This window comes from Eurosta solidaginis, chromosome 1 (genome assembly GCF_040869045.1).
Source record: "Eurosta solidaginis isolate ZX-2024a chromosome 1, ASM4086904v1, whole genome shotgun sequence".
Classification (NCBI taxonomy): Eukaryota; Metazoa; Arthropoda; class Insecta; order Diptera; family Tephritidae; genus Eurosta; species Eurosta solidaginis.
In genome coordinates this window covers 368,400,376-368,416,542 of record NC_090319.1, presented here as the reverse complement: position 1 = coordinate 368,416,542, position 16,167 = coordinate 368,400,376, and the positions used below count along the sequence as shown (strand labels likewise).

The following is a 16,167-nucleotide window of genomic DNA, read 5'->3' as shown; positions in this document are numbered from 1 at the left end:
TATGTATGCTTAATAAAAATAAGCAAAATCAGAGAACGACCACGCCCACTTAAAAAAGGCTTAGATTCGTTGAAGCCGCGCCCAGTTTTTATACACAGTCGACCGTCTGTCCTTCCGCTCGGCCATTAAGACGATAACTTGAGCAAAAATCGATATATCTTTACTAAACTCAGTTCACGTACTTATCTGAACTCACTTTGTATTGGTATAAAAAATGGCCGAAATCCGTGCGTGGTCATAGCCCACTTTTTCGATATCGAAAATTACGAAAAATGAAAAAAAAAAATGCCATAATTCTATACCAAATAGGCCTAAACACCCGCGCCGTTAGTTCTGCTTCCTCCAAACTGGAAAAAGAAGCGGTAAAGATGGGTTTGATGGTGAATGAGGACAAAGCGAAGTACCTGCTGTCATCCAGCAAAGAGTCAGCGCATACGCGCTTTGGCAACCACGCTACTGTTGACAGCCATAATTTCGAAATAGTAAAAGACTACATTTATTTGGGAACCAGCATCAACACTAGCAACAACATCAGCACCGAAATCCAGCGAAGAATCAATCTTGCCAATAAATGCTACTTTGGACTAGGTAGGCAATTGAAAACTAAAGTCCTCTCTCAGCGAACGAAAATCATACTCTACAAGTCACTTATCGTACCCGTCCTGCTATATGGGGCAGAAGCATGGACCATGACAACAGAAGATGAAGCGGCTTTGGGAGTGTTCGTGAGAAAAGTTTTTCGAAAGATTTATGGACCTCTACGCATTGGCGATGGCGAGTACCGAAGAAGATTTAATGATGAGCTGTACGAGCTATATGCAGACATCAACACAGTCCAGCGAATTAAAACACAGCGGCTGCGCTAGCTAGGCCATGTTATGCGAATGAATGATGATGCTCCGGCCAAGAAAGTGTTTCTATCGGAACCCGCCTATGGAAGCAGAGGTAGAGGGCAGCCCCCACTCCGTTGGAAGGACCAGGTGGAAGACGACTTAAATTCCCTTGGTGTGATCAATTGGCGCCGGTTGGCGGAGCGAAGAAGCGACTGGCGCGCCTTGTTGGACGGCCATAACCGTTTAGACGGTTAATCGCCAATTAAGTAAGTAAGTAAGTAAATAGGAAAAAAGGGATGAAACATGGTAATTGGATTGGTATGTTGACGTAAAATATAACTTTAGAAAAAAACTTTGTAAAATGGGTGTGAAACCTACCATATTAAGTAGAAGAAAGTGAAAAAGTTCTGCAGGACGAAATAAAAAGCCCTTGAAATCTTGGCAGGAATACTTTTCGTGGTATTACATATATAAATTAATTAGCGGTATCCGACAGATGATGTTCTGGGTCACGCTGGTCCACATTTTGGTCGATATCTGAAAAACGCCTTCACATATACAACTACCACCACTCCCTTTTAAAACCGTCATTAATACCTTTAATTTGATACCCATATCGCACAAACACATTCTAGAGTCAGCCCTGGTCCACCTTTATGGCGATATCCCTAAATGGCGTCCACCTATAGAACTATGGCCCACTCCCTCATAAAATACTCTTTAATACCTTTCATTTGATACACATGTCATACAAACACATTCCAGGGTTACCCTCATTCATTTTCCTACATGGTTATTTTGCCTTATGTTGTCACCATATCTCTCAACTGAGTATGTAATGTTCGGTTACACCCGAACTTAACCTTCCTTACTTGTTATTTGATAATTTTTCATTTACAAAGTGCAAGCTTAATCGGAATATAATTTTTTTGTTAATATATTTTTTAATACATGTTTTTATGAAAAGGACAATGCTCTTCAGGGATATACCAACTACAAGGAAAGGGCTAAGCATTCAAAATAGAAGCTTATCTAAGCTGTGGTGATTCGACGGGCGAATAGTTTTGTTTTGTTATAATTATATTATTAGTTATTTAAGTGGACTGTGTGTTATTTTGGAGAGAGAGGTCGCTATCTACCTGTTACACCTTGTTTCTATTCATTGGGGGCGAGCACTGGGGGCTCTAAGGTATTGGCTACGGGTTGAGCCACCATATTTTGCTTTGAAAAACCCTGCTTTGGGATAAATATTTTAAACTATGTCTTTAGAATATTTCACTAACCAGTTGAGAATTACAAGCACACTGAATGGCTAATGAAACAAACGAACGAAAAATGTTCATAGTTTAAGTCACTTAAACAAAGCTGAGTGTTTAAATATTTTAGAGACAAAGATGACTATAACATCGTGGGCCGAGAGGATTGGTGTGATGAATCTTGGTATTTGTTGAGAATATACAAGCGGAATATTAACAAAGCAAAGATTACCTAATTGAAAATTTTCTGTGCAGATATCGAACGATCTATCGAGAGAACGAGATTAAAGAATGTATAGCAGTAAAATATTTCAGGTACTGTTAAAGAACACAAAATGAGAAGTCGACATGCGGTAGTGGAGAATTACTAAAAGCATCTGTCAGAACACTTTTGCCATCGCAAGATGATGTGGAGGAAGTGATAGGTGGTACTTACATTTTAATTTTGGAGCGACTGCCGCCAGTTTTGGTGACTAATACTAAAATAGAAAGGGCAGTGGAAACTTGTTGCAGGTTTTAATCGTAAGGTTCACGTGGAATACTCGTTGCGTTGCTACAAATTCCGGAGAGAACGATTATGGAATGCCACAAGGGAATCTGTGGTGGGACATTGCACAGAAAATAGAGGTTATAAAACTAGAACAGCCTTGGAGTACTACGAATATGATTTAACTATCTTCCTAGACATTTCCAGTCTTTTAATGATGTTTCGGTCTTAATTCAATTTAATACATACCGCTTTTACTACTGCATTCTAAATTGCAAGATTATTGGTTCGAAAATGGGTCTCTGTGATGAACAGAGGTATGTTACAAGGCACCGTCCTTCACAGCTACTCCGTCCATTGCATTCAATTCTTCAATCAATCTCATTCCTCCTTATAAATCTTAGTACGAAAATATCTTTTAATAATTCAGTGGAGGTCTGTGGGACCTCTATTGCTACCGTTCTCGCGGCTTGTGTGTGTGTGTGTTTGTTCGACTTTGCCCATTTTTATTTTTGGGATCTTTACTTGACTGGGTTTGGCTGATTGCCAATTCAGCCTTCGACAAAGAAGAACCCATAAATGATCCTGTTTCTTGGATATGGCTATTCAATTTGGCCAACCAAACTTCTGGTAATGCATGAACATATTCAATCTTTACAAGGTCCCTACGGGTCGGTTCACCTTCAAAATTAATGGGCCTTATACATATAAAGCGAGTATTTGCTGAGATATGAGTTTCCGGGTAAAAGGTGGATATTTTGTTTCAGTAGCAAAAACAAACAAGCCACTTGTTGCACGGAAACTCGAGTCTGAGCTAATTCTCGATTTTTATGCCTATGGTCCAATTTCTTTTCCTTTTTTTATAAACAGACTTTCCGGACTGTCTGTGGACTTCTGCAATGTGTGGATATTCTGGGATTCCATACACTGTACAAGGCTATTCCAATGTCAATCTAACTACACAACTTCTCAAATGATTTACGATATTTTATTTACTATAGCATCTATACTTTAATAACGCCTGCTCATTTTGGATATGAAAAAAAGTGTTCAACTTATTGCGTATACACTGCTACTAACACATATGTATTTAAGGGCACGTTTTAACCTTTGGATACAAATAGCTTAAAACATATTTGTACAATAACGACAATTAATACCAAATTGCTATGGCTCAACAGCGATTTTCGGGCCGATTCTGAGCGTTACCGGTAAAATAGTCCCCAGAACATTATGTAACCGAAAATCGTTTCCAGTTCTTTTATTCGCGATTCTGGCCAAAGTGGTAACGCTGTCATCATCGAAAAACTCACCAATGTCTGTGGCGAAATTTAAAAGTTGGTTTTCTTCGCTTTATCCATGGCGGAACGATACAAAATGGCAGCATGCGACAGCTGAATAGAAACATTTTTATTTGATTTGATACATCAACTTCCGGCGCAGTCAGATTTTGACATTCGTCCATCGAATTTACAAAAACAAAGTACATGGAATTTTTATTTATGTTTGTAGGTATGTCACCATGCAGTCACTTTGTATGGTTCCGCCATGGCTTTACCGAAAATGTGTCACTCGTAGATACGAGGTTAACAAATAAACGAAACGATGTGTATATATGTACATACATGCATAAGATTTTACGTAGTTATATTGTAATTTATTCTGTGAAAGTACATAATGTAAACAAATATATAATATATAGCAAGAGGCAAAACTATTTTACTATTATCTTTACTTATTTGCGCTTACAATTCTTTATTTTTCAGTTTTGCCTTTTTCTAAACAATAGCTGTTGTTTGGTTATTTCGATGTAACCACCTACTTTTGTGGGTAAAAAATTATCCGGCTACTTTCGCGGATAGAATACCAAAAGGGTGTAAAAGTTTCCACATGATTTCGTTACCGTGGTAAAGAATGTTGTTACCACACTAGAATCGGGGCGTTTGTATAAAAATAAAATCTGCACCCAAAGAGCTATTGGAGCGCAAAACAATACCAACTAGACTAAATGGTAATGCCACTCGTGTATGTAAACACTTATGTATGTATGTCTACATTCATGCATTCAGAGACTAAATAAATATCCAACATTGACTCAAGTTGGTCAACAGGGAGCGATTAATATCCCAACAATCTACATACTTGTACAGGCTTACTTACTTACTTACATAAGTACGCATGTGTGGGAATATGGTAAAATGTGTGGATGTACAGAAGCCAACAATAAAATAGTAGTGGCAATTTTTACAAAATCTCTTCAATTATATCCTCCTTTTTTGTTTTGGATAGTTTACAAAAAAATTCAATGAGTTTTGCAACTTAAACTTAAATGCAAACCAATATCAACAAGCAAAGGTGTCCAAGTTCGTAACCTAATATTATATACTCAGCGTGAGCTTCAATTGTAGATTTAATTTCAGATAAATTACTTTTCTACATAACACGTGACAACGCCTGTTTAAAAGAAATGTCTCCCCATTTCCTCTTGCAATAAAACTTGATAAGTGAAATATCATTGATTCAAAACTATTATACGACCCTTTTAAACTTGTTTTATATCTGAGTTGCCGTGGTCTTTAACCGGTTCCGTCCATTTTTACTAGAAATATTTTCTGCTAGAAGGAAAATATGTGTACACAATTTCATTACGATATGTTAATTTTTCTTCGAGTTATGGCTCCCGAAACATAGAAAATTGCTTAGATACAAAGCTCTTTTTCGCTAAGATATAGCTTATTTTATTCGTCCACGACCAGTTTACAAATCTTTTATATAAAAGTGAGCGTAGTCCTTCGCCGATTTCGTTAATTTTTTTTCAAAGCATTCCTTTAGTAAAGGCAACCTTTCTGCTGAATTTTGTTACGATAGATTAACGATTTTTGATTTATGAGTAATAATATTTGTAAAATTTATTTTGTCACAAGTGGTTGATACCACATCCCATTTTAAAAATTTTTTTCAAATTTTTATCAAGAGTCTGAGTATCAGTCCACACGTCAAATTTCAACATTCTAGGTGTATTATTTACTAAAACAATCAGATTTTTTGTGTTTTCAAAAATGGTATATATATAAAAAGTGCGCGTGGTTATCATCCGATTTCGCTTATTTTCAATACCAATGTATTCTGGGTCCAGATAAGCTCGTGTACCAAATTTGGTGAAGATACCTCAATATTTACTCAAGTTATCGTGTTAACGGACAGACGGACGGACATGGCTCAATCAATTTTTTTTTTATGATACTGATGATTTTGATATATGGAAGTCTATATCTATCTCGATTCCTTTATACCTGTACAACCAACCGTTACCCAATCAAGGTTAATATACTCTGTGTGCAAAGCACTCTGAGTACAAAAAACATTTTAGAAAAAATTCGAGAATTCGCAAAAATTTTAAGAAAATTACAATCTTCTTATTTAAAGATTTTAGAATTTTTTTAATGAGCAGTCTTGAAGCCCATTAAAGAATAATGTGACAAAGTACAAGTTATAGGACTCTCAAAATTCGCATAGATTTCTGACAGCTTTATTCGTAGGGTGTTTCAGATTTTCTTCCATATAAAAAAAGTTGTCACCCTCTCCACAGTATTCAGAAAAACAAATAGTCAAAAATTAAAATGAATGAATAGAGAGACTAACAATCTGTAATATGCCAGACTAAGAATGATTTATTTAAACTAACAGCATACTCAAAAAAATTCAGAAAACTAGAAACTAAAAGTTTGCTACCTTCGTAAAACTTTCTCATATTTCGAAATTTTCCATTAAAGTTTTTGGGGTTGGTTTGCATAGCTACAGTTACAAAATTCATATAATTTTCCCTTAAATTATTGAAATAAAAAAGAAAGACTTAATTTTTATAAAGTTTTCCGCTGCTATTTTACTGCGCACTGCTGTATGCTAACATGAAAATGGTATAGCTACTCACCCTGGTGCCACCACGATAAACGGCCATTGAAATAATCGGTCCAGTTTCAGCGCTTGCGGTGAGCGAAATATCCTGAAAAATTCCAAGGTGATAATATGAAACAATTTAATAAATATGATAGAACAAAAGAGCAGGTAACTGTTGCAAAGTGATATAAAAAATAGGGTAAAGCTATGTCGAATTTTTTAAAATTTTCATGAAAACAGTTTAAGCGTCAATGGAAATGGCTTTGAACTACAAAATGGGAATAAAAATTTTGCAAGATAATTTAGTATGAATTTATAAATACTTAACTAACGGTATCATCAAGATGGTAGAATCAAGAGAGGTAAAGGTTTCCCTACAACAAAGTTATTAGTACTGAAAAAAAAAATGAAGATCGAGCCATTGCCGTCAGTGGCGGATCTAGGGGGCTGTATCATGTGTTCTCCGTTCGACCTAAGTCATTTCGTGCAAGGTTGAGGTATCATATGTGCGTGTTATGATCATTTTGCGCGTAGCGGCATACTAAGGACACACGGTATGGTTTTAAATTTTTTATGCCAAACATTGTCTACTGTGAATATTTTTACTGAATGCATCTCGCATTTTTTACAGAAATTGAATTAAACTCACTTTCTTATGGTTAGGAACTCTGAAAGTTGAAATAAGTGGCATAGAGGGCTCTACTCGTTAAAAACTTAACAGCATATTGTCAGCTCCGTCCTTACTTGTTATAATTCTATTTATATTTTTTAATAATAAAAATACGTTAAGTAAGCAGTAATTACTTTGTTCCGCCAAATATAAGAAAAAACTTAATGCCGCCACATATGGCTCGTCTTGTCATCGAAACGACATTTCATCACTTTCAGCGCTTTCTTTATTTTCGAAGTTTTCTGCTGTTGCTGGCACTTGCTTTTTTATTAAATATCTGATAAAAAAATTCTTTAGTGGCGTTTTATGCAAAATATTTCCTTACCTTTTCATTTCTACGTTGTGTAAGTGATGAGACTTGATAATCGATTAATGTTGTATTATCAGCTGATTACCAAGCTGCCCCATCATCATAACGAAAAAAATAAAATAAAATTTCGATGTCATTTGATAAACACATTGACGACACTGTTGCAAATATTTGCGACTGTCCACGCGACATCAGCGACCGCAGAGCGTTCTTTTTCTGTTCTAAAGCGCTTGAAGACTTATTTGAGAGTCAACATGTTGAAAATCGACTGAATGTTCTGGCACTAGGGAACGTCCACAAAGAAATAGAAACGGACATTGAAGAAATAACCGATATTTTCTGTAAATCGAAGCACCAACGACTCGAATCTTTGGATTGGTCGAGAGAAGATTGAACCAGCAATAAGTGGGTTTGAAAGAAAGGTTTTTATAACTATTTTTATATGGTTGTTATATCATTATCTCGAGTGTGTTGAATAAAAGAAGAACTTCATTTCAGAAAATATTGCTTGTACTTTATTAGTAAGTTATTTAATTTTTTTTTTAATTTTGAAAATCCTCGTTTTGTCATGTCATTTTATATTCTGTATACATTTATTTAACACATCATGGAAAACAAAAACAAAATTTGAAAGTGAAAAAATTTCAAGCCCCCCAGTACCAAATCCTAGATCCGCCACTGATTGCCGTTCATCTGACACGAAGACTTGAGCAGAAATTGAAAAAATCTTTGCAAAAATTTATGCACTTTCTTAACCATATAGCGAACACATTTGTTCTAAAAATGAACGGTTTTTCGATATTAAATTTCGATACCAATTTGGTAAAACCTTAAAATTGAGCCTAGTGTTTAAACGGGGCTTGGCTCTGCAACTTTTTAGTTAATTATTCTAAGATAATTGAACAGTGCTGAAATAACACTGAAGTGATTTAGAAGGAGTTCTGGAATTGTACGGGAATGACTTGGAAACAGTCCTAAAACAAACACGAAACTCTCCCGAAATAGTCAAGAAGTGACCTAGAAAGGGTTTATTGTGAAATAGATATGATTCCGAAAACAACCCCGAAACGATCTTGAAAAAGTATGGGAGTTATAAAAAAACAGTCCTGAAAACAATCTTGAAAATAATTTATTTAATAATTTGGGAAAAATTTAAACAACGTGACATCAGGACGGACAAGGCGACAGCTGTTTCGATTATACCTTGTAAATCTCTTCAAAGCCTTTTCTCCCGGGAGTGGGAGTCGAACTCGCACCCCTACGATAGTTGAAATGGTTGTAAACGCATTCAGCTACGTCATGCCTGTTGTGAAGTCTTTCCCAATTGCCTTCTTTATGCATATTTTAATCTTTTACACATTGCATACTTCGTATGCAATTATGTGTTAAAGCTATGCTTGGTACGGCGGTTTTCAAAGAAACTTTGGTTTTTGTTGCTGCCGTACCAAGCATAGCTTTAACACATAATTGCATACGAAGTATGCAATGTGTAAAAGATTAAAATATGCATAAAGAAGGCAATTGGGAAAGACTTCACAACAGGCATGACGTAGCTGAATGCGTTTACAACCATTTCAACTATCGTAGGGGTGCGAGTTCGACTCCCACTCCCGGGAGAAAAGGCTTTGAAGAGATTTACAAGGTATAATCGAAACAGCTGTCGCCTTGTCCGTTTTGATGTCACGTTGTTTAAATTTTTCCCAAATTATTAAATAAATTATAAAATTAAAAAAAAAAAAATTGCTTCAAATAAATGTTTTCATACATTTAAAAAAAAGCAATATGGGCAATCCCCGATTATTAAAAAATCTTGAAAATATTTTGGAATAATCACATGATTGGTCCAAAAAGCAATCCGTAACAGTTTTTTTCATTTTTTTTTTTTATTTCATTTATTAATCATTTTCTTCTTGCATGATCCCGAAATAAACCAGAAATGATTCAGCAAACAGAAACGAAACAGTTCTGGAATTACCCTGATATAGTCCCGATAATAATAGACGAACGGTCTGGAAGTGATACCGCAGCAAATCCGAAGTGATACTTAAACCACCACAAATTGATTCTGAAATAACCCTAATCGATCTGGAGAAATAATCACGGAATAGTTCCGAAATGATTCCGAAACAGTTCTGAAATTATCCCTAACTAGATCACTTAGGGATCTAGTTATCCTGAAAAATTCTCGAAATTATTTTAAAAACAATCCCAAAACAGTACTCGAATCATTTAAAAATAAGCCAGAAAAGAATATTGAAAGTATTATGGAATGATCACCAGATTGTTCAAAAAAAAATAACCGAAACAGTTCTGGCATCATCTGGAAATAGTTCCAAACTTATCCTAAAAAAATCACAGAACAATTCTGAAGAGACCCCGAACTAGTCCCAGAAACAATATGGAAACGGTCTTGCAGTGATTCCAAAATAGGTGCGAAACGATCCTAACATGATGGTAAAATAAATAGTCCCGAAAAGGTCTAGGAAACAATCTCGAAAAGGCTCTGAAGTAATTCGAAAATAGTCCCGAAATAATCTGGAAATAGTCCCGAAATTAATCCGTTAGGAAACTGAAAGCAATTTGAAAATTATTACGAAATAACGCTGGAGTGGTCACATAATAGATCCGCAAGGATTCTGAAATTACCCCGAGATTAGATAAAAGTCTTTAGAATTAAAAAAAAAAATTGTAAGCGGAGTCGTCCCTCGGCAATGAATTGGCAAAAACTTTGAGTCTATTTCTGCCATGAAAAGCTTCTTCTTATTTCTGACTTTTATATTAAAAGTCTAATTATAACAACCCCTATACATTTAAAGCACTTTTGTTTTTGTTTTGCGCCGAATCATAGGCACAAATACAAATTTATACTTCAAAGTATAAAAAAAAATTCAAAGCATTCCCGTATGCCCTCACATGTAAATAAAATGCATATGAAAGCTTTTGATTTTCATATGTAAGTGCAAAGTAAAGGCACTTTCATGTGATGAACGAGCACTTCGGTATAAAAAACAAATTTACACTAACAATTTAAAAATAACTTTTGGGTTGCCAGAACATCAGCTTTTACTCCGGTAAAAATTCACGTATTGTAAAAAAAATATTTTTTGGAAATGATTTGAGTGTCATATTAATAACAATAAAAATTGAAATAAATATCAATCGGTGCTAAGTGAGGTTGATGTGTTGGATTTTGAGAATTAAGTTTAATTGCTCTTGAGTACCTATTGTTATGATGTAGCGATTTACGAAATGATTTAAGCAATCGAAATATTAAAACTTTTGAGTTTTTTGAACATTTAAAAATTAAATTTTTATTTTTTAAGTACAAAAAAAAAACATTTCGGTTATATACAATTTTGTACATGTATTGTGATTTGCAATTCAGTATAAAAAATTTTTAGTAGCTCTGCCTTTGAAGAAGATGCGGTAGCTTCGAAACTCTTAGGAGGGTATAAGGAAAATTTTAAAAATATTGCCTTATATTTATCGGCCAAAGAGCTCCAAACCTAACAAAAAAAAAGAAACTATAAAAAACTGTGTCTGCTAATCAGCCTGGCATATCCTTCATAATGATTCTTCAGCTTACATTTTCTTGCACAACAGTTCTACTCTAACCCTGCATTTTACTACCATTGCCACTCAACTCAAAATTTAAACTTAATAATCAAGCGTTTGTTTACTCACCCGAAACTCAGCTTGCTCTACGCGTATATCGAAGTCTCCATGTAGACGCTTGCCACGAAAATATTTCGACCAATCGGTGTTTTGGTCGTCAAGCACCAGCAACGTGAAATACTTGTCCTTGTTGAAGGCCGGCGTACGTGTTGCACTCTGCACCGCAGCACCTATGTGCATTTATATATAAAAATTATATATTTATGTATTTTTAATGTGACTTCATTAGTAGTGAATTAAATTGTGGTAGCATAGCGGCTAAGTATTTGTTAACATTAATTCAAAATAGGGATACTACTCAACTTTATTTTTATCGAATTAAAAAGTTTGGGGAGCGCAATGAATTTACTTTTTTAGTTAAATTTTGTTTTCTATTTCTCGTTCTTATGTTTTCGCTTGCTGAAAATATGCGCAGCAGTTTGGCGTTTTTGCAGTTGGCCAACTATTTACTGTTTAATTGCTTTGGGATGAAAAACTTTTCATGCGAAAGTAGAAATATTTGCTCATCTTAACAACTTTTTTGGCATTTGAAAAGTTTTCTGAATATATTTGGGTTTTGTCTGAAATACGAGCTTAGTGAAGATAATCTTGAAAGTTTAATTATTTACAAAGACTTAAGAGCTTACAAATAATTCTAGCGGTATATTCTTTCTGTAAGTTAAACTGATTATTGGCTTCGCACTACGTAAATTTTTTTTTAAGATAAGTTCTTGAAGCCTAGTACTCTACCTTGATGTCGATGCGAGAGCTTAGCCGAGCTACGTAGCCCCGACTAAAAAGTTGAGCAACTTGGGAGACTGCATTTGCGCCGATTTCTTCATAGGAGGGCGTCGGGATGTTTGTGGCCAAGAATTTTCAACTCTACGCATCGAGGGTGCTATGCAGACCGGGTATGTATATTTATAGGCCTTACAACCAGGGATTTTATTCAGCTGTACTAAAACCAGGGATCTGCATTCCGTAGCACAATTGTGGCTCATCGCGTATGAGAAAGAGCGATGGCTTTCAACTTTTGGAGACCAATTATTTAAACGATGACCGATGGCACGGACGATACAATTTCCTCGTGTTTAATACAAGACGGCTTAGCGCGCCTTGTGAGGAAGGTATTCGTAACACCAAGATGAATTCTGAGGAAAGGATGAAAAGCGAAATAGAGTCGCAAGCTAGGGAAATCGAGCGCGGTACAGGCGATGAGTTGGATTTATGTGAGCTAGCGCTTCCGGAAAGTACGAAGAATTATTCAGAGGCCAGAAACCGTTATCGACCCTACCGATAGTCTCCGCATTGGATATTTAGTCAAGGAAGTATGTCGAAGGTAGCTCGAAAAACCCTCGAGAAGCCCTCGCTACTTTCACCAGTATAGGTAGGAAGAGGCTTCAGTCGTAATAGAAGCCATTGCCGACTCGACCGCCTAGGGAAAAGCATATGAAATAAAGCCGAAATCTTAGACGTAGGTTGAAAGCAGTTTGCGACAAGACCTTTTCTGTGAGAAGCTTTCGGTAGTGCAACCAGTTTGAAGGATAAGAGGACTCGGGGTACAAAGCTGTGCATTCGGAACCCAATAGCAAGGAAGCAACTACCTCTACAGGCAGAGTTTATCTGCGACAACAATCATTAGACGCTAGAGGCGGAAAATGGGTAAATGGTTGTCTAGAGCCTTAAATCGAGAAGACAAAAAGGGGGAATCAATGCTTAAGTCAAGGAGACAAAAGGAGAGCATCGACGTAACGGGCGGTACAAGGAGCTCAATGATGCTACTGGTCATGCAAATGAACCTATAAACCAGTAAGGTAACGCTTTTCCCAACACTTGATGATGGTTTGTTACGTTGGTACAGATTCTCATGGAGAGGAAAGGTTTTGAGCTCAGCCGGTTTTCTTGAATTTGCAATAGAGTTTATGAATTTGAAATAAAATTTCTGAATTTTAATTTTAATTTTCAGAACTTAAATTGTAATTTTTTGATTTTGAAATGGAGTTTTTGAATTTGAAATAAAATTTCTGAACTAAAATTTTCAGAACTTAAAATGTAATTATTTGAATTTGAAATAGAGAATTTAAATGGTAATTTTATGAATTTAAATTGTAATGCTATGAGCATGGAATTCCTGACTTTCTTTTTTAGTAGTTTTCTGAACTTGTATTGTAATTTTCTGAAACGCAAATGGAGTTTCTGAATTCGAATTGTAGTTTTTTTTTTAACTTGAAATGGAACTTCTGAAATTGAAAAAGGCATTCACAATTAGGATCACAGCTTTCTGAACTTGAGTTTGAGTTTCTCAATTTCAATTGAAAAATTCTGAACATGATGCGGAATTTCTGAATTTGAGTTATAATTTTTTGAATTAGAGAAATTGTTTCCGAATTTGAATACTTACTCTCTGATTTTGAATTATAATATTCTGAACATAAAGTAAAAATTCTGTAGTTTAAATGAATTTATCTGAGATCGAAGTGGAGTTTTTGAATTTTAAATAGAAATTTTGAATTTCTGATCTAGCATTGAGATTTTTGAACTCCCTGTGGCATTGAACTTGAAATATAAATTACAAATTTTACATTTGGACTTGAGTGAAAACTTTCTGAATTTCAAGATGAGTTTCTGAATTTATATGGCTACTTTTGAACTTGAGTTGTTTTGTTCTGAACTTAAAAAGAAATTTCTAAAATTTAATTGTAATTTTCTGAATCTTAGTTAAATCTTTTTGAATTTGAAATGGAGACCCTCAGTTGGAATTGAGATTTTCTGAGTTTTAAGTGGAATTTCTGAATTTGAGATAGAAAATCCGAAATTTAATTGTAAACTTCTGAACTTGAGTTGTAATTTTCTGAACTTGAAGTGGAATTTCTGTACTAAAATTGTAATTTTATGAATATCATGTCGTCAGATTATAAAAGGTAGCGTACAATGAAGGCATAGTAATAACTTTGATCAATTCAAGGCGTTGAAAGTAATTTACTTTGAGATTTAGAAGACAAAGGATTTGAAAACATTTTCATAATTCTGTTTTCAGATTTTTAGTTAGGTTGTTTAAACAAAAACAAATAATACATAACTCAATAGTATATATGCATAAAATTATGTACATACCCAATATAGAAGCACCTTGATCACGCGCCGCTCCTGTTAAACTCTGCACACGTTGTAATAGACTTTCGCGCGATTTAGCTGGGCTGGTGGGTGCGCTGACGCCACGTGGCGGTGCTGGAGTTGCTGTCTTGGCGCCACCAAAACTTAGCGACAATTCGGGGCCACCAGGTGCGCCTGGTGCACCAGTGGCAACACCACCCGCAACTCCGGGTACAACGCCAGGCGCAGGCGGTGGTGGCATATTCGGTGGCCCACCACTGCTAATTGGTGGTGGTTTCGTTGGTTGATCCTGAATGGGCCGCGCAGCAGGCGGCAATTGACTGGGATCGTTATCATCATGCTCGGAAGATAAATCTCCCGAGCTAAATCTAAGTTGTTTAAACGACGAAATATTTTCGTTTGCATTGGTGTGTGTGTGTGTGTGTGTGTGTGTGCGTGTATGTATTAATTATGCGAGTGTTTGAATTATATTGCGTGAATGAGTTTGGGAGTAACGCAAATATTTACAGAGCGTTGTTTTAATTTTTTTTTTTTTTTTTTTGTATGTTAATTAAATTGGAGAAACAAAGAGGAATACAAATACCAGAATGGAAGAAATAAAAGGAGAGAACATATGAAATTTTAAATTAGTGCTAATCGGCTCTTACGGGGCAGTTGCTGTAAGCGCAACTGCTAAGAATTTTTAAGGCTTTTACCTTCTCTTCAGGAAATTAACATTGGAAGTAAAGCTTGACTTGAACGATGAGAAATTCAGGGTGCTGGCTTTAGGTTCCTGTAATGTTTGTTAAACCAGCAAACCATATGAAGTTTTTTTAGAGAGCAGGCGTGTAAAATAGAAGGAAGCAAAAGTTTACTATTAAACCTTTGTGTTTTTGTTTTTTTGCATTTTTTTTTTTTTTTGTTTTTTTATTAAGTGCTATGTGTACTGTAATTTTTGTTTTTTGCTCGTTTTAAAAAAAAAAGTAATTTCTTTGAGGCGAAAATTTAAAGCAAATTCAATAGCAAAACTTTGTAGGCAAGACATTTGTGATTTGTTCACAAAAAGCGCAAATAAGTTCAAGCTTTTCTAACTTATCGACTTTTTGCACAAATGTGTATATATTAAATGAAAAACTATTGCAGTTATGCTTTATAAATAAAATAAAACTGCGTGACAAACAATATGCTTTTTTTAAGGTGCATTTAGAAAATTGTTTTTTTATTTGTGATTATTGTGCATAAAAAAGTATGCGCTTGGCTACAAAACCTACAAGGCCAAACTAATACTAGGAAAAATTATTAACCCTGACCAGTCCTACTACACTCTTTTCACTTTTCGTGGTTTGTAAAATTTTAAAGCTTCTTTGTGTGGTCAGCTATGTAAATTAATTATTGAAGCAATTGAAAAAATAAAATTGTGCAAGCACACTGTTTTGATATGAATTTAACTTAAATTTGCTAATTTTGTGGTTTGAGATTTTGTTTAGTTGACATTAACATTCCATACTGACGGCCATAACAAGAAGGAAGTAAAGTGTAAAAAAGGAAAGCACAACAAATTTAATTGTTTATTTGAGACTACTTTTTTTCAAGTAAACGCCAACTATAAATTTTAAAGAATTTAAATTCCCAAGATGAGCTTTACTTCTTCCTTTTTGCCATGAGCGGTCACAATTTCAGTGTACTACACGGCGTATGCGTAATATTTTCTTTACATGCAGATATGACTTTCATATAGGCGGTAAATTGTGCAATTAAGCATGTATTCTTAATTTAACCGCTTGTTACGGTAAGAAGCATTTCGAGGAGCACCTTATCACTACGTTGCAAGCTCTCTTCTCTTTCTTTATTAGTTTCTATACTATTTGAGCTTTTTCACATGAACAATTTCTCTGAAGCATTCGATAGATGTGCAAACAAATGTTTGTAAAACTATTTTAGCCTTATTTATTTCATCTGTGGTAGTC

At 35.1% G+C, this 16,167-nt stretch overlaps 1 protein-coding gene across 1 annotated transcript in view; it reads right to left on the bottom strand.

The window, feature by feature from the left end:
- Window positions 1-14,585, bottom strand: part of Syn (synapsin) — a 153,002-nt gene extending 138,417 nt beyond the window's left edge. The window contains 3 exon segments of the mRNA XM_067762942.1: window positions 6,508-6,579; window positions 11,138-11,298; window positions 14,222-14,585. Coding sequence (XP_067619043.1) covers window positions 6,508-6,579; window positions 11,138-11,298; window positions 14,222-14,462 — 474 coding nt within the window. The 5' untranslated portion in view covers window positions 14,463-14,585.
- Window positions 14,586-16,167: the final 1,582 nt, after the last annotated feature.